Source organism: Neolamprologus brichardi, chromosome 2 (assembly GCF_056152115.1).
Source record: "Neolamprologus brichardi isolate AB-2024 chromosome 2, ASM5615211v1, whole genome shotgun sequence".
NCBI lineage: Eukaryota > Metazoa > Chordata > Actinopteri > Cichliformes > Cichlidae > Neolamprologus > Neolamprologus brichardi.
In genome coordinates, this window is record NC_142105.1 from 7371957 (window position 1) to 7397483 (window position 25527).

A 25527-nucleotide genomic window follows, 5' to 3' on the forward strand; every position below is an offset into this window, starting at 1 on the left:
TGTTTTGTCAAAGTAAGCTGTTGTGAGATCTGTGCCACATGGAGAAAGTTGCTCAACAAAGCGAAGATGCTAATTAAGATTTGATCTCATTTGTACGCTTCACGCTGCGTCCATATTTAAAACCCTGACAACAATTCCAAAATATTTTGACAGGACATCTCAGTACAATGCCGAGGCAGAAAGAGGGATTTGGGGTAGAATATCTAAATATCAAAAACACCATAATCATAGTACAGTCTAAATTACCCAGCAGCATTTTCTTACATTTTTGAGGCCTCAGTCAGTGGAGGGAAATGTTTCTCCCAAGCGCTATCTGTCAGGAAATGTTTGAAGGTGGATGGGGCAGACATGTCTCCAAGTCTGCCGTCTAACGTGACCCATTTGCAACCGCACGCATTCATCTTTACATGTTAAAGCCCGCTTTTGTCTGTCGTAACATAAAGAACATAGAGAAAAATAAATCCAGAGGATTTCTTACGCAAAGGCGTCCTATTCTTTCAGAAAACGTCTCGACTGTCTGTTTGCTGAAAAACTGGTGTCATGGTTGTTATGTAAAATCCAAGGGAAAATCTCCCTGCAGCCATTGTGCCCTAAAAACTTGATTATGACTAAGAGAAACTGCTACATCCCAAACTTCTTCTTTCTTTCTAACTCAGCTTTTTTCTTTATACATTCTATAAATAGATCCTAGTCTTTTTCCACACTGATGTCTAGAGCTGTTTCCCTGTGCATTTTTGCTTTAGTGGTCCCTTGTCATGTGAACTCATTAAGAGAACTTCCGTATTCTCCCTCTGTTGTGCTAACGGCAAAATCTGTCATGAAATGGTTGGAAACAAAGGCGCCCACTGGGTGCTTCTCACAATGTGTTCTGGCTCGTGAGAAGAACACAATTTGGTAAACTTCTGCAATTATTTGAAAGTCTGTGCTCAGCCCCCACAACTTGTGGCATCCATACAAGCTGCATAAAGGTGTTTTACAAGGCATCATGTAGAGAGGAAATCTGACACAGAATATTTCTTCTCCTTTTTTTTAAGTCTCCCTTCCTTGTTTATGGGAATTTGTTTTGTTTCTGCATTTTTGAGTTTACTAGTTGTGCAGATACATGAAGATATTTGGGGTTTGGAGTACGCAGACCCGCACTGTTGTTTTTACTCAGCCAACATCTGGGATCAGCTGCAGGCAAGTCAGATTTTCAAGCCACTGCTTAGTAATGTACAAGTTTTGCCTGCTCGGAAGAATGTACAACAGTGAGATCTCCCACAGAGTCGCAAATGCTTTTGCAAAACAATGTTGCTGTTATGGCTTTAAGTAGGCATCTGTGGTTGTGGAGAACATATTTTCATGCACACGGCAGTTTGTCGGGTTTGAGGTGATCTGATCAGCTTTAAAGTTAACCCTAATGCTTTTGATTAATATAATGTATTTTCTTATATTGTTTTTCCTGAATCCATGAATTTTTGAGACAGTAATATAGCCAGAAGCTTCTTTTTTCATACAGGAGTTTCTGCCTTGCTTTGTTAATCACTTGGATCTTTTTAAAAGTAGGTATTCCCACTTGAACTTCCTCTTTTTCAATGTTTTTGGAAACCCTTTCAACTAATAAAAGTTATAAAAACTGACCTAATTTGATTTACATTAGAGATTAACTGATTTGTTGCGTGCTTATGCTTGCGTCTGCGGATTAGTAGACACGCAATGATCATTTGTTCATACATATGTTTTTTGTGCATTTGTGTGTTGCCTTCGAGTTTGTGCAAGTCTGCGTGTGGTGGTGAGAGCATCCTCGGGGCGCATTGACATGCAGAGCGTTTGACCACATTTATTAAAGAGAAGGCACAGTAAATCCCTTGGCCCATGCCTATTATGGCGGATACGAGCGCATAGAAATCCCATGTCTTTCACATCCCTCCAGCACATCGCTCCATAGTGCCGCGCTGTTTGTATATGGTCTTTTGGCTGGTGGGTGAGGGGAGAGTTTTGGGGGGCTAAACGACCGCTTAGCAGATAAAGAATTTTAATGACCATGCCTATTTAAAAGCAGGATCCTTTATGCTCTTAAATGGCTCCCATGAATCTGGCGTGTAAACCCTTCAGTATTCTGGAGTTTTCTTTCCCCTGGACTTGTTTGGTTGAATAATGATCTGTCAATCTCCAGCCTGTCGTCAGGTTTTGAGCAAAAAACAACAGAGAAAATTTAATGCCAGCATATATCCATCAGTCTTTGTCATATTAGGCAAACATAGACGGAGCAAACAAAGTCCTGCGCGTACGCTGATAACGTGGCGTTAAAACGTGGCCGAGACATCGCTAGATCACTGTCCAACACTTGCCATAAAAAAATCTTTAATAGGGTCCATTTCTGATGGTTTCACCCAGTCTGCAGTCTAGTGGCAACAAAGGACTTGGCCAAATAAAATATCAGGTTCCTCAAATGAACTTTAACAGAGCAGTAACATTCTGGATCAGCTCTTAAAAAACTCTGCAGTAACAATGTGGTCTTGCAGAGTTTTTTCCTATCGCCTGTTTTCTCTTTTCCACTCTCTGGTACACACTAACAGTTGCAGGATCTGAATGTTTGTGTAAATAGCTTTGGTAAGTTGTGGAGGAGGGAGATGGCGTGTATTAAAAAGGTGGTGTGGGCTGAATGATTGGTGCTTCGGCCTGGCAAGATCCACTTTTTAATGATGTTTATTCACCGAGGAGCCTGGCTACCACATCACTTTCTCACAAAAATAAACCCATCAGAACTATATGTGGCCATTGCTAACGCACTTTTTTTTTGCTTACTGAAAATCTGTGTAATATGTATGTGAATATAAGTGCATGCTTTCGCTCTTAAACACTTCTCCAAAGTCATATTTCAGCTTTATGTGGCCCATGTATGAACATTATAGAGTTGTGTTATGAGCAAGTTATTCTGGCAGTATAAGTTTTCCACCTCTCACACTATGTTATGATCTGCTGGTATTGCTGTGTCACCATAAAATGGAAAGCAGTCACTGAATGGTGCACAGACCCAGTGCTAGATTGGGATTTCCAAATATTCTTCAACACAGCAAATAAAAGCACCACAGTAATAAAAACACAAAAGGCAAATCACTTCATTAAATTTCACCACGGGCCCTAAACTATGAAAAAAAAGCTCCGCTCTGTGTCTGTCGATAGGGTTTTTTTCTTTTTTTGCATGCTTGCAAACCGCCAACCCGTATCTGTAACATATGTGGAAGAAATTATGCAAAAGCATTCAGACGCAACACTCCATAAATAACCAGGGAGCTGTATAAAATTCTAGGTTTAATTTGATGGATGCCACTGACATTGCCATATTATTAGGAATATTCTAGCTCCCTTTATGCTGGGTAGCAGCTTTGAGTGTTCTGCTGAGATATCCCTTTCACTCTGTTGCTTGTTAACTGTGAGAAAACCTCTGTTTACTCTGTTATGTTTGGCAAACTGTGCAGTGGGACAGCTTGCACCCTGCTCTCGGCTCCACGAGGTCTTTCATGGGTGCCGGACAGGGTTGCATTAAAAGAAGCTTTGTCGCAAAGCAACAGGTTCTCAGAGGCAGAAAAATGTCAATTTTGGCCTGTTGGCAGCCAATTCTCACCCCCCCTGAGTAATGATGTGTTTTATTTACGCTGTCCCTTAAGAGCACAATCTAGCCGCAGTCCATAAACCGTAATTAACCGTTTAGCCTTAAGCTTCAGGCTACAGATGGGCTGTCTCATAAATTTACACATTCATTCGTCTTCCCAAAGTCAACCTGTCCTCAACTTCCCACTTTAATGAACCTGGCTGTTTGGACATCCCAGCTTTGTCCTTCCTCATTTTTTTTTCGATAAAACATCAGGCAGTCACATATTAAAGGAAGAGATTATCTCTTGTGCCAGCACAGACACTCAAACCTTCTTCTTAGCACGGCTTAAGCTGAGCAACTCGGGTTGACTCGCAGCTTTTCCCAGGAGGCGAGCGCTGCTGTCTCCTTCAAAACCCCCCTTGAGGCTCTCACAGCGCCGTGCACCCTCATAGCAGCTGCGGCGGTCAGAAAACACGTAGCTTAATCATCATTAACACGTGTATTTGTACCCCCTCTAGTTCAGAAAGTATGGCCACAGCACCTTCTTAAAGGTTAATGTGATTTGTCCAGCGGTAATGTACACTAATAAGGTGCTTAGACCCTGCCATATGTTTTTGCTAGACAATGCTTTCTGACTTGAGAGGCTTACGGGGAAACCTGTCTGTGGATCTCTTCGATGGAGGAGGCTACAGCAGATGGTCAGTTGGTCTACTTTAGTCAGAAAGCTTGTTATTTTGGACACTCCTTCCTTGGGGTTATTCTAGGCTTTTCCAGTTTCCCCCAGTTGTGATTCGAACTGAAAGAAAGCTCTTAGATGTGATCTCAGATGCAGCAGTGAAATATTAGTGGGAAGGTTTATGTGTCAGTCCCATTGCCAGTTTAACAAACACTTTAAGTTCTTTTAGGGTTATTGTGAAATATCAAACAGAGAACTCTGTTTTAGTTGTCACTGATCCAACTGTGTCATTCCTAGATCTGAAGGGGATGTGCTGCGTTTAATTAAATGGTAATGGTGCAGCTAGATTCTCCCGACGGCTTGAGTTGCTTTGTGTGCACTGACGCCTGTGTCTTTTTCCTTTATCCTGTAGTGCAGTGATCCCCAATCCCCGGGCCTCGGACCGGTACCGGTCTGTGAGTCGTTTGGTACCGTGCCGTGACAGTTGAGGCTCAGGTGTGAAATGTATGGTTTTCAGGGTTTTTATCGGTTTTCAGCGTTATTTTGTTATCGTTTTTATCGTTAACTCGGTTTTCCTGGGTCTTTTCACATGTGTTATGAATAAATCTTCTTTTTTTCGGTACCGGTACTAGTTTTATTTTGTTGTATTTATCCGCGACACCTTACAGGCCGGTCCGTGAAAATATTGTCGGGCATAAACCGGTCCGTGGCGCAAAAAAGGTTGGGGACCGCTGCTGTAGTGTAATGGCTGCTCACGGATGAAAACCTTTTATCTGAACACCATCGGTCTGATGTCTTGCATTGGAGAAAACCCTTGAACAGAAGGCAGAGTTATCACATCAGAACTTAGTGGCTCTGGTACAAAAACACCTCATGGAAACATGGTGCCAGAGAGTTCACTATTTTCTTTACTGATTGAGGCAGCACACTCCTCTCGGCTCAAACCTCGATTCCTTCTGTGCAACAATAAATAATAGTAAGCCGTCAGTGGCAGTAGCTTTGAAAGCAATTTTCTTTGACATTTGAATGAGATTTTAATGAGACAGTGCGTAATAATGCGAGGTTGTACTCACCAGGAGTGTAGTGTCGGGGCGGGTTTGCTTTCCTAAATGACTTGAGATTAACCCCTGAAATAGGATTACGCTCATGGCACAAACATCGGCAAGAGGTAAGGTAGTGCCTTGATTACCTTATCTGTCTTATGGCTCTTAAGGCATACTGGTGCTATGAATGCAAACGAAACTGATCACGCTTTCCTAATATCAACTTGAATATGCTAAATATGCTGGTACATATGTTGTTGAATATTGTCTTGGATAGTTTTTGTTTCATGGAGGCTAATAGCATTAGATTACCTTTACAATCTCTTTAATGTCTGTGGTTAATGCAGCCCTATAAAAGTTTAAAATTTACCTTAAGAACTACTGATCACATAAAAGAAAGGGTCTGGGGACAGGACTTGCCAATGGAAAAAATATTTGTCTAACCGCAGTGCATGGCTGCCACTGGTAGGCAGCTGACTTCCCGCTGCAAGTTTCCACCAGTTCTCTTTCCATGGTAAAATGATGTCATTTGTCGTCCAGCGGTGGGCCAAATTGTGCTCTGCCAGATCCAGGCAAATTTCCTCGCCATATCCCTGCCGTGCACGAGGTGACACCCGCCTTGTCTGCAGTAATCTAAATCATTGACCCTGACACTCTTCCCTGTGCTTTGCCAGATTCCAGCGAAGACTGTTTTGGAGGAGATGCTGGCATTTCTCAGCACTCTTGGAGAGCATTCCTCTCCTGTTGAGTCACTCCCTCCACAGAAAGAAGAATGGACGGAGATTATTTTGTACGTCTAAAAAAAATGCTCTGGGATTGATTTCTTACTATTACAGGTACAGGATGCAGAGGAAATTTAAGAATCGGAAACAGATGATGACTTACTCGACTGCAGCGCTGACCCTGTTATTTAGTCTGCCGTCATATGAATCTCAACAATGTCTCTCGCCAGCCATAACTATTTGAAACAACTGTCATCTACATACATTTGCATACCTGCCAAGATATAGTGTTCCTTTACTAAATCTGTCATCCCACGCAATGTAACAAGATAGATCTGAACTATTTACACATCGAACAGGAGGCTTGGAGGGGGTAACAGCTGCCAGGGGGTTATGTGATATCAGTTAGCCCCATGAGGCCAAGAAGCCACGTTCAGAAACTGCACGGAGTTGCATGATGCTGTGAGAAGTGATACACCAAGAAAGATGTGAAAAATCCTCAATTTGAGCCCATGCCTATCATCTGCTGGGTCAACGCAGGTTCAGCTTTGGACAGAGGAGCGTTAGAGGGCTTTGAGAACCCACAAGTGTAGTTTAGGTCTTTATTAAGGGGGGTGGGGTGTCTCTGTTCTGTGCTTGCTAAGGATTAGCTGGTGTAACAGTGTCCTGGGCCCCAGAGCCCCTGATGTGTTGGGTGACAGAGTCTTTGAAGGTCCCAACAGAGAAGGCTGACCGTTCACAGGCAGTAAACAGGTTGTGACATCACATCCTGTGCAAAAATGAAATGCCTAAAAGGAGGGCGGTGTGCTCCACATACACATAGATGCACACAGTCGGCGCTAGCGTTTTAGCTTGGCTGGCTTCCTCTCTTAGTGAGGGGAACAATGCTATTGAAATGCGACTGCTGCGCTCGCTCGGTATCAGTTAAGTTCAGAAAAATACTGCAGCGCGCTTGATATTCAAAAACAAATCATTCCCGCATTGACTCAAGTCTCTTGGTGTGAGCTAATGGCTTTGGTAGACAAAGCCACTTAGCTCTCAGAGCTTCTTATCAGCCATCAGCAGCTCCAGCCTGTACAGAACATCTTTGATCAACAGCAGTCTTAGCGAGTTGCTGACTGTCAAACACACTTTACTTACCACCTGCGGCTCCTTGCTGGTTAATTTAAAGTGATACAGACGCCTTGCTGACTTGGATCGCTCCTCAATTAAGAGGATCACCTGAGGAGGAGCGAAAGCTGCTCTAATCTATTGCCATGACAACCTCCTGAATGATGATTCGTGTCAAATGAAACTTGCTGAAACAAACGATACCTCGGGTCCAAGTATAGGCAGATTAGAAAGCTACAGTAAAGCATGATGTTAATTAAATAATCTTGCTGACACATGTTGTAGTTATTACATAATAAGTCTGCGATGAAGCTAAATAGAGGGGATCGGTTTACATTTTATGCTCAGATTATGTTTCCGCTGCTGTTAATTCTTTGTATTTGGCACCAAATTTGTGGTCAGATGTCCCGTGAAACTAGCTGCAGAGAATGTTGTTTATGAGCGGATTTTTCATAATCACAAATATTTGTAAAGGTGGAAATACAAAATTCAACATTGCCTATGTATGGGTATAAACACGGGAGTCAGTATAGCTAGAGCAGCAGAGGACTCTTCAGTGATTCGCTTTGGGAATGAGTCACTGAAGATTAGTGTTGTATGGTTTCTGGGTCTCTTTTGGGATGAAATGTGTTTACTGTCACCTCTTTTTGTGTCATTTATTTTGCTTCTGGAATTCAGCTCTGTTTATTCTGAATGCCAATGTTAGCCACTTCTGTTCTGACCAGAAAACCTGGGTGCATTACAAGCCTGAGGCCAAATGTCTGTTTATTATCATAAAGCCAGGCAGTGAAGTGATGTTACGGTAAACTATCACAAATCTCGTTTTTTGAGGAATCCCCAGCCCTCCTGAAAGAAGTGGCTGCGGTATCCGAGCCCCACAGTAATGTTCAAATTTGTTGATGTTCACAGGGAAAGATCTCTTTTGTGCTCTCTGCCCGCAAGGACCCAGAACTCAGTGTCAGCAATTCCCCAGCAGCTGTAGAGCCTGTGGAGGATTTTCTTTGTGCTCAAACACACAAACACACACACTCTTAAGTAGTTTGAGCATTTGCAGGGAGCTCCGATTTGCATGTAATGCACAGGTCTCTAAATTATATTGCTTTTCATACTGATAAGGTAGTAGCAATTGATATTCAGTTTTATTTATATAGCGTGAAATCACAACAACAATTGCCTCAAGGCTCTTCATATTGTAAACTAAAAAACCCACAATAATACAGAGAAAACAGAGAAACCCCAACAATCAGATGACACCCTGTGAGCAATCGCTTTGGTGAGAGTGGGAAGGGAAAAACTCCCTTTTAACAGGAATAAACCTCTGACACAACCTTTTAGTGGCGTATAAATATGACTGAAAAGCATCATTGTGTCAACAGCACTCGCGTATAATCTCGGGAGACTGCAGCAGCAAAGATGTTTCATCTGACTTCCAAATGAGAAGAACTGGTGCAAAATATAACAGCATGTTGGCCTGATTTCCTCATATTTATAACTAATCCACGCTGGCTGCGCAATAAAGCCATAGAATCCCTCTAGCTTTCTTTCTGACCCTCCACCCCTCGGCACCCACTTTTCTCTGATTCTTTATTTAAGAGCATTAAGAGAGAATCTTGGTGGCCACCATCCAAATGTTTTTTATTATCTCTTATTAATCCAGGCCTCCACGGTACACAAGTTCAAGCATCTGATGTTTTGAGCAGCTGAGTACACAGGGACATGAGACACAAGATCGGGATCGTGTATGTTTTTATTTGGTTGTATTATAGTTGACATATTCACACAGATTCCTGAAGAGAGCTACAGGAGGGAACAACTACATGTAAGAGGTGGGAAAAATAGCTCCTACGGCTTTCACATCTCAGCTTTTTTCAGTCCTCAGGTGCTCTCTGTCTTTGTATTATTCATACTGTAAACCATATGGAAATCATTAAGAACTCAAAATAGCATCAAGCTTTTAAGGATGTCTCCAGATCCCATATTGTGACTTCCAGTAACAAGCCTGAAAACTCGCGCTTATGTTTGGAATATAGATTAGCCAGTTCGCTGTGCCTTTTAGGGATGGATTATAAAGGGCAGCTCAAGCAAGGCAGATGCCTGAATGTCTTTTTTCTGTTCAGGTTTTTCTGCATTGCGGCTCGTTTTCATCTGGTATTGATTTAAATCCATCCCCCCAGGTCGCAGCAAACCGTGTTTCGTCACCTTCTCTGGGAAAAAAAAACGGTCGGATTTTTGCTGAAAATAGCACTTCTTCTCGCTCGAATATCTCGCACAGTGCCGCGCACCTTAAAATAGATACCTCTCTGTGGAGATTAAATCGGTGAGCGTCCAAGACCCCAGGAAGGACGCCTGAAAGATTTGGTTTCAGAGACATTGAGCCCCTTTGATGTGTTTTTCGCTGATGTGTGTTGATGTGACAGTACAACCCGTGGAAAGTGCATACCCGCGACTAAAGACATTTTCTTGAATTAAATGCAGCAGGAACAGTGTGGTCGAGCCTTTGCAGGAATGTGAATTGCTTCAGTGTGGATCTTGCTGCAAATGACAAGTCATGTACAATAAATCATGTGTCCAAAGTCAGAAGGGGACTTAATGGCACTCACGTGTCCCCACAAAAACAGAGTTTGTAATTCTGTCACTTGGAATAATCTCCATATTCGGTTTGCTGAAAGGTTAATGAGTTGTTTCTGTCCCAACAAGTGAGTCAGTTTCTCCTTCACTTCTCTTTAAGGTGATCACTCAAGGAGAAGTAAACTGCTACTGTCAGTCATGTTTTATTTTTTTCTTTCTTCCATCTCCAGGCACTCCATCACTGAGTGGGACAGGGACGGTAACGGTTATGGTGGATGACGTTAACGATAATGTCCCCGTTTTCACTTCTTCTATCTTTCACACCACCATCATGGAGGATGCCCCAACTGGGACAGATGTGCTTTTGGTCAACAGCTCTGATGCAGACGTGGGAGTTAATGGTGTTATAAGGTATTCTTTTTCATTTCCAGTTGTTTATTCCAACCAGACTCCAACTTATTGCAGTCAGTGGGACCCCTGGTATGCTGTAGATATTCTGATCATTCAAAGTGGGAAATGGCTCTTTTGAACAAGATTCATAAAATGAAACCACTCAAACATATTCAGACAGTTGAAGTTTGAAATTCCCTGAACTGACTTGGAAAATCCGAGTTTTCCCAAAGATCTTTTTCTAAAGAACATGAAATATCAAATAGAGTAAAATAAAAACATTAGTCTCCATACGTCACTGAAGCCACTTCTTATAAGATGTCACTCTATAAGGTCCCAGGAACTACTGAGTTTCACAGTCAGGCCAGCTTCAGTTTGATTTCATGCTCTGATTTTACACCCTGGTGTGAAAATACTCTTTTGGGGCCATACAGTAAAACTCTTTAACTCACTTCCAGCTCTGTAAAATTCCAGACCAATGTTGCAATGGATGATAGAAATTTAGTCACGGAGTGTAGCGTCATAGTCAAAACCCAAAGTCATTGTTTTGGGGTGCGATTTTCAAGCTTTTTCACGCTCACAAGCCCCTCCATGGGGAAGCTTGTAAGAGTTTCTGGCCAGTCTCTCTCAGGCCGGACACTGACTCAAGTCCAACCCCCTCTCTTTCTTCGGTAGCCCCACTGGGTACACATTGGGGGGTACCGCAGCGTGCTCCAGTTTCCCAAAACATAGTAATGAGGATGTTAATTGTCTATGACAGAACGAGATGTACCCATCAGGGGTTCGGGGCCCAGAACTGGTTACAAATAGTTATTAGTTTTGATTTTCACAACCCGTTAAATGTAAGTCCCGAGCATGGACTTGTCTCTGGACTATGTTCTGACCACAAGCATCTGTGGACAGTTTACATTGTTTTCAATGTCCAAATAAGCTTTGCACCAGCACTGCATTCACACGTTGTTCTGCAATTTGTCATCCCATCTCTGGAGGGGGATGCTTTTTCAAGAAACCTTTTCAAAATATGCACTGGTGTGTACACGTATGTGTCAGCTTACATTTATGTCTGGGTCCTGCTGGAGACTCGGGAGATACAGGGTGAAACCTGATATTTGTTTGAAAGCAAAAGATTTTAGCCCCCTGAGTGTTGACATGATGTTATGTATGTTTTGTTTGCTTTCTATACCACGTATTTTTATAACTATTAAAATTCTTGTCATTTTTGGATTACACAATAACAAATATAACAATGAGGAAGATAAATCAAATGCATGATTCTGGAGAATGCAGCCTAGACCCCACAGAGCATTAAAGCAAATGGACACTTTAGTTAAATATGTCACTGATTTGATGTGACCGCAGTGTAGTGTGGGGACCATCTCTGACCATATTCCCCCCTCACTGTGCTAATGTGAACCTTGAAACAGTGCCCTCTATAGGCAACTTTGTCACACTGAACAAGGTGCATCAGTCAGTGCAGAGTAGCAGACATAACTACAGTCTATATAGACTGGATTAAGTCATGCAAGTATTTGATGTCAGAATCAAAATACTTTAATAATCCCCAGGAAATTATGTGTGGATGAATTCAAAATTGCTGTTTCAATAAAGAATAATAAAAGATATTCAATAACACCAAATGAATAATATTGATTTGTATTAAAGATGACTGCAAAAATTCCTGATACAGCATCATTATCGTCATCAAATTGTTTTGCAGTCTTTGTTTTTGTTTTTCACTAAAACATGTCCTTCTGTGTTTATCCTACAGCTACAGCCTGACCGGAGGACACGGTCAGTTCTCCATCAACCCAGCTACAGGACAGATTATCACCAGCTCGCTGCTGGACCGAGAAGACAGGGCCAATTACCAGCTGCTGGTAGTGGCAACAGATGGAGGCCAGCCCGAGGGCTTGTCCAGCTCTGCTACTGTGTCCGTGACAGTGGCGGACATTAATGACAACCCCCCACGTTTCCACCACCACCCCTATGTCACCCACATCCCCGCATCTACTGCAGCAGGTGAGCACATGCATTACATGGTGCTAAATAAAAGTTGTGGTGTGCACCTTTTCTTTTTCTCTGTCATTGTACTGTGTTATTAGGCATAGCTTAATATTTTAACTATGTCAGAAAATGCTAAAACAAACTCTATTTTTCTAATGTCTACATAAGTAATTAGTCTACTAAATCACTGTGCCAAAGACTCATTCATTAACATTTATGTCTTCAGGGTCCTTGGTCTTTGCCGTTACTGTCACTGATGAGGACTCTGGTTCAAACTCCCAGCTACACTACTCCCTGATGGGCCGCAATGCTGAGAAATTCAAGATCGACCCAGTCAGAGGTGCCATCACTGCCAACGAGAGGCTAACTGGAAATTCAGAAGTTACACTTACAGTTCGAGTAAAAGACGGCGGAGCTAATCCCAAAACAGATACGACTACCGTGACTGTTCGCTTTGTTACTGGAGGAAACTTCCCTGTCATTAAGCTGAGGGAGCGTGTGTTCACATTCCCTGAAAGCCAGCCAAGCAACCACATTGTTACAACTGTGACCGGTTCTTCTATGAGAGGCGGGCCGCTGTCATATTACATTGCCAGTGGGAACCTGGATAATGCTTTTCATATCGACCAGCTGTCAGGCAAGTTGTCTATCAGACATCCGCTGGATTATGAAAACATACAGAAGTATGTCCTCTGGATTGAGGCCAGAGATCAGGGCTTCCCACCTTACTCCTCTTATGAGAAATTGGAAATAGCTGTGCTGGATGTGAATGACAATCACCCAGTATTTGATAAGGATCCCTTCCATGCTGAGATACTGGAGAATCTTCCACCCAAGGGGGTGCTTATGGTCTCTGCCGTTGATCTGGACAGTGGGCCAAATGGACAGCTGGAATATGCCATCATTGAGGGCAACAAAGAAAACAGTTTCAGCATCAATCGAGCCACCGGTGAAATACGAACCACCAGGCCACTGGACCGGGAGAAGGTGGCTCTGTACACTTTGAAAGTTAAAGCCACTGACCGCGGTTTGCCACCCAAAAACACAATAGTCAAAGTACTAATCAACGTACTGGATGTGAATGACAATGCCCCCAGGTTTTCCAAGATCTTCAGTGCTACAGTGGCTGAAAACGCCCCTGTGGGTTACACTGTCACCAGAGTCACCACCACTGACGAGGATGCCGGTTCAAATGCCATTAGTCGATATTCAATTACAGATACCAGCCTTCCATTCAATATTAATCCAAACACAGGAGACATAACAATTAGCAGGCCACTCAATAGAGAAGACACTAATCACTACATTGTCAAAGTGTCTGCCCATGACAGCGGCTGGACAGTAAGCACAGATGTCACCGTGTTCATAACTGATATTAATGATAATGCCCCCAGATTTAGTCGACCGTCTTACTATCTGGACTATCCTGAGCTCACAGAGGTGGGCTCTCTGGTCACACGGGTGTCCGCCACTGATCCCGACGAGGATTTCAACGGCAAAATTTTCTATTTCATCCGATCCCAGTCAGAGTATTTTAGAATTAATGCCAGCACTGGAGAGATATTTGTAAAGCAGCAGTTAAAATATCAGAACTCAACAGGTGCTAGCAGTATAAATATAAACCGCCACAGCTTCATTGTGACAGCCTCGGACCGAGCACTCAAGCCTTTGATGAGTGAGACAACAGTTATTGTGAACATTGTAGACAGCAATGATAATCCCCCTGAGTTTAATTCCCCCAGCTACTTTACACCTGTCACTAAAAGTGTAAAAGTTGGCACCCGACTGCTCAGGGTTGTAGCTCAGGACAAGAAAGATTTTGGCCTTAATTCCGAGGTAGAGTACCTAATGACAGGTGGAAATAGCTCTAGTAAATTCAAACTAGATAAAACAAGTGGATGGATTACTGTTGCCTCTTTGCTTACATCAGATATGAATAAAATTTTCCAGATTAAAATCACTGCAAGCGACAAAGGAAATCCTCCGTTGTCTGCACAGACGACAGTGAGTATAGCAGTTACGGAGGAAAACCACCACACACCCGAGTTCTCGCAAAGCCAAATCTCAGCTACTGTACCTGAAAGCCTTGCTGTGGGAACATCAATAAGGACCCTGTCTGCAAGAGACAAAGACAAAGAGATGAATGGCCTTATCATGTACAATATTACTTCAGGCAACGACAAGGGTCTGTTTGCACTTAACAGTAGAACTGGAGTGTTATCCTTAGCTCACCCTCTGGACTTTGAAGAAAAGCAACAGCATGAGCTTAGGGTTTCAGCCACTGACGGTGGTTGGATTGCAAAAACAAGCTACGTCTCAGTCACAGTACACGTGACTGATGTGAACGACAACCCTCCTGTGTTTGATCCCGATGAGTACTTCCCCATTGTGCAGGAGAACGTTCCCAGTGGCACCACCGTGATCAAACTGAATGCTACAGACCTTGATTCGGGAGCTAACGCAGTCATGGCTTATGTGATTCAATCGTCAGACAGTGACCTCTTTGTTATTGACCCGAACACGGGCATCATCACCACCCAGGGCTTCTTGGATTATGAGGCTAAGCAGGTCTACCATTTAACAGTCAAGGCCTTCAATGTCCCAGACGAAGAGCGCTGCAGCTTCGCCAACGTCAACATTCAGCTAAAGGGAGCCAACGAATACGTGCCGCGCTTTGTCTCCAAACAGTACTACTTTGAAATCTCAGAAGCTGCTCCAAAAGGAACAGTGGTAGGGGAAGTATTTGCCAGTGATCGAGACCAAGGAGAAGATGGAGTAGTTTACTACCTCATTTTTGGTAGGAGCAGAAAGAAGGGCTTTGGCATCAACAAGAGGACGGGCCAGATTTATGTCACAGGTACTCTGGATCGTGAGAAAGAGGAGAAGGTTTCACTGAAAGTGTTAGCCAAGAACGCAGGAAGCATCCGTGGGGCAGATATCGATGAGGTGTTTGTGAATATCACTATTCTCGATGCAAACGATCCGCCTGTTTTTACTAATGAACTTTATGATGTCCAGGTCAGTGAAGGTCTCTCAACCGGTGGTCTGGTGACTTTTGTGAGTGCTGAAGACTCGGACTCTGTCCCAAGCTGGAGCAGATTTTCCTACTCCATAGCTCCTGAGTCTGATAAAAATATTTTTACAATCAACGCAAAAACTGGCCAAGTGTCTGTGGCTGCAGAGCTAGACAGAGAAACAATTCCTGTGTATAATCTGACCATTCTCGCTGTGGATACTGGCACACCTCCCGCAACCGGAAGCACCACGGTGATTGTGAATCTTGAAGATATCAATGATAACGGCCCGACTTTAACTAAAACCTACGCTGAGGTCATGGAGAACCAGAGAGCTGGCACTGCAGTCACAACACTGACAGCCTCTGACCCAGATCTACCACCCAACCAAGGCCCCTTTCTATATAGCCTCCTCAGTTCTGGCTCTGCCAAAAGCTACTTCAGCCTCAGTCCAGCTGGAGTCTTAACCACAAGTCGGGAGATTGACAGAGAGCAGATTAGTGATTTCTACCTCTCTGTTGTGATCAAGGATTCTGGCGTGCCGCAAATGTCCTCCACGGGAACAGTTCACGTGAAAATAAATGATCAGAATGACAACCCTTCAGAGCCCAGGTCCATGGAAATCTTGGTCCACTACTTTGGAAACATGTTTCCTGGTGGTTCTTTGGGAGACGTCAGACCCCAAGACCCGGATATTCAGGACAGGTTCCACTGTTCCCTTATACCTCCATCTTCAGGTCTGTTTAGTATCCCAACTGGAACGTGCAACCTCAACTCTAAAGCTCGCTCAACAGATGGGACGTTTGACCTAACCATCCGCAGCAGCGACGGTGTCCACGGTTCAGTTAGTAACACAGCCAAAGTCCTCTTCATGGGCTTCAACAATGCTACGGTGGATAACAGCATACTCATCCGACTCCACTCTGACGGAGTCAAAAGCTTCCTCACCAACCACTACCTCAGCTTCCTACGCATTGCCAACTCTCAGCTAGCAGGACTAGGCACAGGGGTGCTGATTTATGGAGCGTTTGAGCTCAACAATCAGACTTTCGTGATGGCAGCTGTGAAACGTGGCCACGGACAATATGTCAACCCGAGCGGCGTGGCCACATTCTTCCAGAGTATCAAAGACATTTTATATAGACAGAGCGGGGTGCAAATAGATGCGGTGGACCATGATCCTTGCACACGCAACCCGTGCCAGAATGGAGGCAGCTGCAAGAGGCGTCTCAGTGTCGGGCCTGATATTAAGACAGAAGAAAGCGTCCCAGTGATCCTTGTTTCCAACCACCCCCTGCAGCCCTACGCCTGCAGCTGCAGGCCAGGATACACAGGAGCTCTGTGTGAGACGGACATCGATGAGTGCCAGCCATCGCCCTGCCACAATGGCGGCACCTGCCATAATCTGGTGGGGGATTTCTCCTGCACCTGTCCAGAAGGTTTCACCGGCAAGGCCTGTGAGAGGGATGTCAATGAATGCCTTTCCAATCCCTGCAAGAACGGGGCGCTGTGCCAGAATTTCCCAGGCGGTTTCAACTGTCTCTGTAAATCCGGCTTTGCAGGTACTACACACGCAGGAGTCACATTTTATGTCTGAACTCAAAGCCACTCGTGTTAGGCTTGGAAAAAAGCACGTGGGGACACGCACACATGCACGCATTAAAACTCCCACAATACTGGAGTCACACAGATGACTTTAGGTCCAATGAAAATATTTGCTTCTGAATGTTTCCAGGAGGTGTTGTAGCCATAGCATACAAGCACCACTGCCAAAAACAGTTTGATTTTTGGATTGCTGTTTGGGGGGCGGGGGGTATCAGCTGTGATGCATATCAGCCCGCCATGTTTGCTTTAATAAAGAGGATGATGCGAAGCTGACCGTAGTCAAGACTAGGCTCCACACGCAGTTCACCACTATCGCATTTCATTGTGTGTGTTCATGTGCATGCAACTCTGGCCACACACAGATACATCTCTGATCCCACTGTATACACAGGGATTTCTTAATCAAGGATTTCTCATTTGGCAGGGGTTTGAGCTGCATGACAAATGAGCAGCTTTATAACAGATCCAATCAGGCCTTTTAATTTGCAAATGTAATGAATATGCTTCATTATTACCCTTGATAAAAAGGGAGTGGATTTTAAGTGGAATTACATTCAAGGTCATTTGGACCTTGTATGTTGTTCAGCCTCTGACTGTAGCATCTGAAAGACATTTTCAAAGCGGGCTGTAGCAGGCAATTTGCCTCAAGTCAAGTCATTACTGTCCTTTTTTATTATGATGATAAAAAATGAGCACAATTCTTTAGGTTTCATCAAGATAAATGACCCTCCTGCAGAAATCCACCTATTGACTTACAGTAGTTTGCATGCCCTCCTGGTGAACTCTCAACTTCCTGTTTCCACAACTGGTGTTTGGCAGCAGAATCTGTCTCCATTAAGCAACTTGTCTCAAGATTTACAGCATAAAATGCATTTTCAAAAGTTCATTGTCAATCTTTTTAAAAAATGTAACCACTCATGAACCGTTTGTTCTCTCGAAGCCAGTGTATTATTTGTATTCGCATTCCTTATCGTGATGTTTAAACTTCATTTATATGTTTGATTGTATGTATGGTGGCCATTTGTGTACATTCCAACTATTTGCCTTTCTGCCCTGCAAAAAAAAAATCCCACACAAACAAAACAAAAACAAAACCAAAAAAAAAACAGCCTCGTCCAAACATAATTTGCAATGAGTTTGAAAATCTGATTATTCCTAGTGAGAGGAATCTGCCAGTTGAATGAGATCATTTCGTGTTTTTTCCTATAAAAGTTTCAAGATGTTGTTCTTGGTCAAATGATATCATCTTGGGCAAGCAATGCTATTTCCAAAATAGCTTTGTGAAACTGCACTGAAACAGGTGAACTTACAGTTTTCACTTTTATCGTATTGTTGTTTGAGCTCGAATGAGATTTAAAGGTGTAGTACGTAGTTAAATGGATCTTTTTTTTTGCAGCGCATTTCTCAGCTGTGAGGCGATGAAAGGCGTGCATGACTTGGCCTGTGGGGAAAGTGAACTGTGTTCCCTTTGGGGTTTTCCTGTGTTGTCTGCCACCCCATCCATTTTAATTTGTGTTGTTCTGTGAACCCAGGCAAAACGTGTGATTCCATCATCAATCACTGTGAGTGTAACCCGTGTTTTAATGGCGGGTCCTGTCAGAATCGAGTGGATGGATATTACTGTCATTGTCCATTTGGTAAGTAATAGTAGGAAACTTTCAGGCTATTACAGAGTCCCGCTAAATTGAAAAGCAAGATGGACAAATTCAGATGTGTACTCTCCCGGCAGCTATTTCATTTTTAACCCTTGATTTCTTAAACAAATGTGGAAACTGTCATTTCATTTTTTGTCTCCATTTTTCACGTGTTGTATTGCTGTCCTCAGTAGTAGTCTCCAGTTGATGCAAGAAAAAAAAGTTTTCAACTTTTTGAAGAGTCTTTTGAAGACTGTGATCACACAGCTACAATATCTGCTCTGTTACTTCTATATACAAAGAAGATAATGCTGCTTGATAAAGATTCTGTTTTATCTGTAGATATTTTTATCACAGCAGCACTGTGAATCATTCATTGGCTTCCTCCATGATTCCACTTTCGGTCTGTTTTTTTCCTCAGGGGTTTTCGGCAAGCACTGCGAGTTGAACAGCTATGGCTTTGAGGAGCTCTCCTACATGGAGTTTCCGTCTCTGGATCCCAACAATAACTACATATATATCAAGTTTGCTACCCTGAAGAGCAACGCGCTGCTTTTATATAACCACGATAACCAGACCGGAGACAAGGCGGAGTTCCTGGCTTTGGAGATCTTCGAGGGACAGATGCGCTTCTCTTTTAACTTGGGAAGTGGAACTTATAAATTGATGACCATGATAAAAGTTTCGGATGGGCAGTTCCACACAGTCATTGCCAGGAGAGCTGGGATGGTAAGAATTCCTGTTTTTTTACGATAGAAAATATCTCATACTCTAAATGTTTCTCATCATTCGCTCTTGCTTTAAGTGGCATATTAGTTTTTATGGGTCTAGCAGCAAAAACATTTAGGAAAATCAGAAAATGCTGCATAGTTGCAAAGGGACTGTACATTCAATAGCATTTATGTCCTGAGCTTTTATAGCTGGAGCTGCCTCCAAATTTGGCCTTATATTCTTTTTTGCACCATCAGATGATAATTAAACTTCCCCAAACCACGGGTAGCTCAGCTTATGGTTTTCATGGTTTGTAATTATATTTTATTGCTAGTTGTGATTTACAATACCAGGATCCAAAATGGCCATGAAGGTTGAAATCCTGTCTCCTGTGCTCTGAATGAGAGGCTTCTCCCTGCCAGCAATGCAGTGGCAAGGCAGGAGGAGGGAAAAAAATCCAGCTAGGCCCTGTCAAGCCTTCTATAATGTAGCTCTCCTGCTGGACTTCAAATCTGTCATTTCCCACCGTGCACTGGGAGTTTCATAGGAAGCTGGTAAAATCGTTAAATTGTCAGTTTTGAGATGGTGCAGAGTGACGAGTGTAAAGGAATACAGCACACGTTGAAAGCTGTGATTCTGTCCGCAAATGGTACCCGGTGAATATTATGCGAAGGTGGTCATGTTGGGGCTGTTGAAGAATGAGAGAGAAATGTGAGTATGTCACGCCTGAAGTGCCAGCTCCCTTGAGCGGTGTAAAGTGAACCTGATCACCGTGTTTGCAAAAGGTGCTACGGGTCATTTCGGTGGCCAGGCTTGAGGTCTGTTCTGCGTTCCTGCGCCTAAATTCTGAGCCAATCCCGAAAGCAGACGCAAACCACGGACACGGTCATGCACTGCTTCACCGTGAAGGCTCCAAGTAATCAGAGGGAGCAGAGAGTTCACAGATACTGCAGCCATCTCAGTTACTGTCATCTCTGCAGGAATCAGTTTTAATTGTCAAATACCATAAATGTTAGGCAAATTGTCTCAGTCCAACGAGTTACAGTGTACGAAGACGTCAGTTTTAAACCACAGTAATGGAAAATGGTAATAGTTAAAGGTTCAGTGGAGAGTTTAAGGAAGGATGTAACTGTTTCCAGCTTTAAAGCATCCAAAGCATCGGTGTCAAAATTCAAACAGCCATATTGCCTTGTTCCAAGTGAGTTTATTTTAATGTCGCGTCCTTTAATATACAATCTACAGTACCATTAACTGTATTTAGCAAAAGCATTTGAATGCAACGTCAAAGTGCATTTCATAAAGTTTGACATGTTTCTCTTTGCTTCTGTATTTGTGGTTAACACTGCAGCTATTGGTCCAAGTGCCATAAACAAAGAAAAATAATCTTTTCTAATGTAAAATGTGAAATTTCTCAACCGTTACTCATTAGCTCCCAAACAGAACCATATCCGTGTCAGATTTTGCTTCTTTTTTTAACCTAATGAAGGCCAACTGGATTAGAGCTGTTTTTGAGAACAACCACTTCTTTCGGCTGCTCCCTTTAGGCGTTGCCACAGTGGGTGATTTGCCTCCATCTCACCCTATCCGTGGCATATCTTTGTGTCACAACAGCCTTGTGCACGTCCTCCTTCACTACATCCATTAAACATCTCTGTGGTCTTTCTGTCTTCCTGCTGCCTGGCAGCTCCAACTACAACATACTTGTCCTCGTGTTGCCGTGCCGGACCATCTGCTCTGCAGTCTGAAAAGCTGATCAATTTCATTTTGCAGAGTTTGTAGTAATCTTTGAGGGCATGAAAAAAAAGAGGAGTAGTGGTTGAAACTATAAACAGAAATCTCCATGGAGATTTGTGAATACAAAAAAGGAAAAACCTCGGATGAGTCATTCTTGTCAAAGATGCAGTGTTTCTGTACTCTTAGATCACATTTTGGTGGTGAGTAGAAGAATAACAAGCATTATTTGGATTAAATTATACATTAATACCAATTACAGTGATATCGCGTGAGAACAAACTCAAATCTTCTGACAATGATGTTTCAAATTCAGTTTGACAGTTTAGGACTCGCTGCCGCTGATTAACACCAGCAGCAAATCATTACGTTTTGGATTAAGTGAGTTATTTGTCCTAGAAACAAGCACAAAACAAATGTTACTCAGCTCATGTACCACAACAGAGAGTAAGGTTGTGGTCCCACCCCCACCCCACCCCATTGTATTAGTCATGGGGAAAACAATGATCTCCTGTGGTGCTTTCTTCAAATTTCCTCCAGTGCTAGCCAAGCTGAAAAATACACTCCTCATTTTTTTGGGGGATGCATTTGCTCTTCATTTCTAAGGTTTCTTTTGAGAAATTATTCCTTCTGCACAGCTCGTGACAGTTGACAGTGAATGCAGAAGCATGACTGCAGTGCCTTTGATCACAGGAAAAACATTAATAAAATGTTTATGTGGTTCTGATGTTCTTTATGGCGCCTCGGAGTCACATATGCGTCCTGTTGTTCTTCGACTCGTTCTTGTCTCTGTAGTTTTTTCTCATTTGATTATGTGTGTTCGTGTGTCTGACTCGGGTGTGACACGAGTGTACTAAATGAAGTGTGTGTGTGTGTGTGCCCGGTGGGGCCGTGGATGATTTGTGTCAGAGATGCAAGCCAGTGTGGTCCGTATTTACTTAAGCTCCACGAGAGGTGGAGCGTGATTGCCCTGGTTTTTCAACACGTTCACACACTTTTCCGGGCAGTTTCCTCACCAGCCCATTTTTATTATTTTTTTCTAGCAGGGTCGTTTCTTCTCTGAGCACAGAGGGAGAAAAGAGAATAATCCACATCTGGCCAAAAGCTTTTGTCCCATTAACGGGAAACGGGAAACGCTTGCTGTAATGTATGGCATTTCTGTGCCCCTCTCCCATCGAACACTCATGAAATAAAGAAAAATAATGTGACTGCATGGCTTGTGGTGAACAAAGCTCACATTAACCACTGAACAAGACTTAGGAACACAAATGTTCAGGAGCATATACTGTAACTCATCTGAGTGAAGTAACCCTCAGCTTATGGTGCCAGAACTCATGAGTAAAAGATATGCCAACATTGCTTGAGAAAATATTTATTTCTATTCACACATTCTGATGGGTTTTAGGGTTTAGTAATTAGCCGTTAAATACTTCAGGCAGGGAATTGGGAAGGAAATACAATTGGTTTGAGGATTTTGTTCTCTTGTGACAATAAACTTTGAACAATAAGCATATAGCACCCATCAGGTTGCTCTGTCCCTCTGTCGTTCACTGTCACAATATGGGGTTTAATTAAACAGCTGTTGCCATCTTTAGAAGAAAGAAAAAGCTTAACATTTTTGGAAATACTTATTCACCATCTGGTATAACAGAGAGAAAATTAATACCGCTTTAATATATAAGTTGGATATGATTTTACCAGCACACAGCTTAGCTTAGCACAAAATGGAAAATCTTTTGAGTACTGAACTTCAAAGATGATGCTAGCTGGTTATTATAACCCTCTGACAGAATAAGTCTGTACCAGGCTTTGTGCTAAGCTAAACAGCTTACGGCTATAGAGGTCGTGCTGACACGTGACGCCAATTGTCATGACGACAATTTAGGATCAAGTGACAGAAGCCTAAAGACTGGTCTGCAACCACCTGGCAACCACTGGTTATGAGGTGAATATGAGTATTCCCTGACCACTTGTCGGTGGTTGTTGGATGCTGAAGGCAATCCCCACTCACACAGATTGGTCAGTGAACCCCTGGCAACCACCTGACCTTAGGGAAAAGTGTGTATTTCCCAAACAGTCGGCTTTCTCGTGATTACTTTAGTTGGTTGCTGCTATCTAAGCCTGCATGGAAGTGACAAAGGTAAACCTCCATTTCTGGTTTCTGTTGGACAAAAAACTCATGAGTATGAGCCTTAAGATGGCTCCAGTCCAGAAGCTACAGTCATGTTTTGTCCTTTCTATGGGAGTTACCTGCTTTTGGAACCATTCCCAAGTGGCCATTTGAGGAAATGCAGATTTTAGCTCAATTTTTCACAGGTTGTAGACTTTTGTTTTGTTTTGTTTTAATGAAGATATAGTCCAAATATATTGAATTGCTCCATTAATAACATAAAATTAGTTTAGTTACTCAAATATTTTATTTAACCTGCAAAGAAAATGGTTTACCACCGGTGCCCTATTTTGAACGTATTTTTAGCATGTGTCCCTTTTTACATGGGACTGTCTTTAAACTGACCACTAACAAAAGGAGTATAGATACATTTGCTAAAAAACAATTTGAAATGCATCCTGTGCTTAAGCCCCAAATGAAAAGGGGGGGGGGGGGGGGGGGGGGGGGGGGGGTCCACATTCTGGAAAAACACTGTTAACAAAGAAAAAGTGACTGATAGACTGATATTGACTGAGTGTTTTATGGCCCACCCCCACCACAAATAACAGTGAGTGACACATGTTGTTGGTGTTTATGTCGACCACACTCTTCCAGAAACATTTTTTTACTTAAATGTAATTTCCTCCCTGAACAATAATTGTGTGAGTCAGTGTAGCTTCACAGCTGTTTCTCTTAAAGAGAATCACACGTGACAGCAGTATGTGTGTTCTTGTCATCATGCAGGCTGCATCCCTGACCGTGGACCTGTGTGGTGATGACCAGGAACCAGGCTACTGTGCTGTGAGCAACGTGGCAGTGCACACTGACTGGTAAGAAAGCAGCACACACACACACAAACACATATATGCATGTATTGCCCAGTACGCTGAGCAGCTGTTTCTATGATCCGTAGAAACTGTAAATGGGAAAGCGCTGTTGACAGTTTCACTTCTGAGGACTGGAAAACTTGATGAATAATTTTTCACAACTGTAAAAATAATGGAAAGTCATACATAACCAAAAGGTTTTGTATACCTGGTGTGAGCATACTTGTCTAATATTTTACAGCTGTTGCGTTGCACTCTGCAGTGAATCAACACTACATAATCAAGAGGTTTAATTAACCACATATTGTCCTTCTCGTCAATGGATGACGATCCGTGTTTTCCAACATTTTATGGCTTTAAAATGTTGCTGTATGTGCAGCAGCTTGCACAGATGTTCTGTATCCTTGAACTTTTCAACTTTTCTAGAGGTTACCTTAGAAGACTCATCACTCTGCCACCTCCTTAGTACAAATTCCATTTAATGTCCAAGTGTGTCCTTGAGGCTCTACTCAGGCACTCGTGTAAACCAAACTGTGCATTTCGAGGACTGAGAAGACATCTAACGCAACATCCGAGGTCTCGACTGTATTCCTCTGACATTCTCAATACACTTGTCAAAGTTTACATCTGAAAATGAGAAAACAGCTTGCGTTTCAGCTGCCATTTCTCAGGATAAACTTAGCATGGTTTATTTCCCTTTGCTTAATTTAGACATTTTGTGAGTTAAATGACCCACAAGATGATTCATAAGAACAAAGTGAACTTTGTTAGGAAGCTTCATAACAGTAAGCAGCAATTTATATTTTTGTCTTGCCTTAACTGTTTTTCTTTAAGCAGTACTTTAGAGATTAATCGCAGAGGTTCAACCTTTAGCTTCACAGTGATGCTTCCAGTTCTATTAAGTGCTAATCTTTAAAGTAGAGAGCAAAGAATGAAAATTTACTTTTGTTCAAACAAATATTTATGGCTATATTGGTTAAAGTGTTGACCTTTAATTCTTTTTATTACAGTGAAAATTCCTTAATGCTGTAGACAAAGCATTGTGACCTTTACTCCTGTGTTACTGTCTTCCGTTGTATGCAAATTGCTTAAAATGCCTTTCTCTTACATATTTCTACACAAATGACTCAAAGTCAGAATGAAGTCATCTGTTGCAAATATGTGATATATGATGTAAACCGTCATTAAATTACTGGATGACCAGTGCTGCTGCACAGAGCCAGGCCCTGTGGGGCGAAAACTTGAGACTGTGCATGTTTTTCTGTGTGTTTTTAGCTGTGTGTGTGCGTATTGTATATGTGTGTATGCATGAGAGACAGATTTGGCAGATGAGGAAAGGCCATAGAGATCAGCAAAGGTTTATTTTGCAAGGGTCTTGGGACCATATTGTTGTGAAACTCGCTGACCCACGTTGTTTTTCTGTGTAAGCTTGTGAAAATGTGCGTGTCTGTGTGTGTGCTTTGAATACTTGAATGCATTTTTGAGCTTTTGGATTTCTGCTCATATGTTCCTTTCTGTCGTGATCCATCCTGTTCGTCTATCTGTGTGCGTGTTTGTAGGATCCTCGATGTGCAGCCCAACAGGCTCTCTGTGGGAGGCGTCAGGTCAATAGAACCCATCATTCATCGGCGCGGTCAGGTCGCCACCCACGACTTTGTCGGCTGCATCATGGAGTTTGCCGTCAACGGCCGCCCGCTGGAGCCCAGTCAGGCGCTGGCATCGCATGGCATCCTTGACAGGTCCGCATCCCAACCTCTCCCCCTTTA

At 42.8% G+C, this 25527-nt stretch overlaps 1 protein-coding gene across 1 annotated transcript in view; it reads left to right on the forward strand.

Annotated features, from left to right (window-relative positions):
* fat4 (FAT atypical cadherin 4) overlaps window positions 1-25527 on the forward strand; it is a 101135-nt gene that overhangs the window by 65033 nt on the left and 10575 nt on the right. Inside the window, exons 7-13 of the mRNA XM_006798907.3 lie at window positions 9927-10107; window positions 11855-12105; window positions 12317-16666; window positions 18242-18346; window positions 18765-19072; window positions 23679-23764; window positions 25321-25500. Coding sequence (XP_006798970.2) covers window positions 9927-10107; window positions 11855-12105; window positions 12317-16666; window positions 18242-18346; window positions 18765-19072; window positions 23679-23764; window positions 25321-25500 — 5461 coding nt within the window. The remainder of the gene's footprint in view (window positions 1-9926; window positions 10108-11854; window positions 12106-12316; window positions 16667-18241; window positions 18347-18764; window positions 19073-23678; window positions 23765-25320; window positions 25501-25527) is intronic.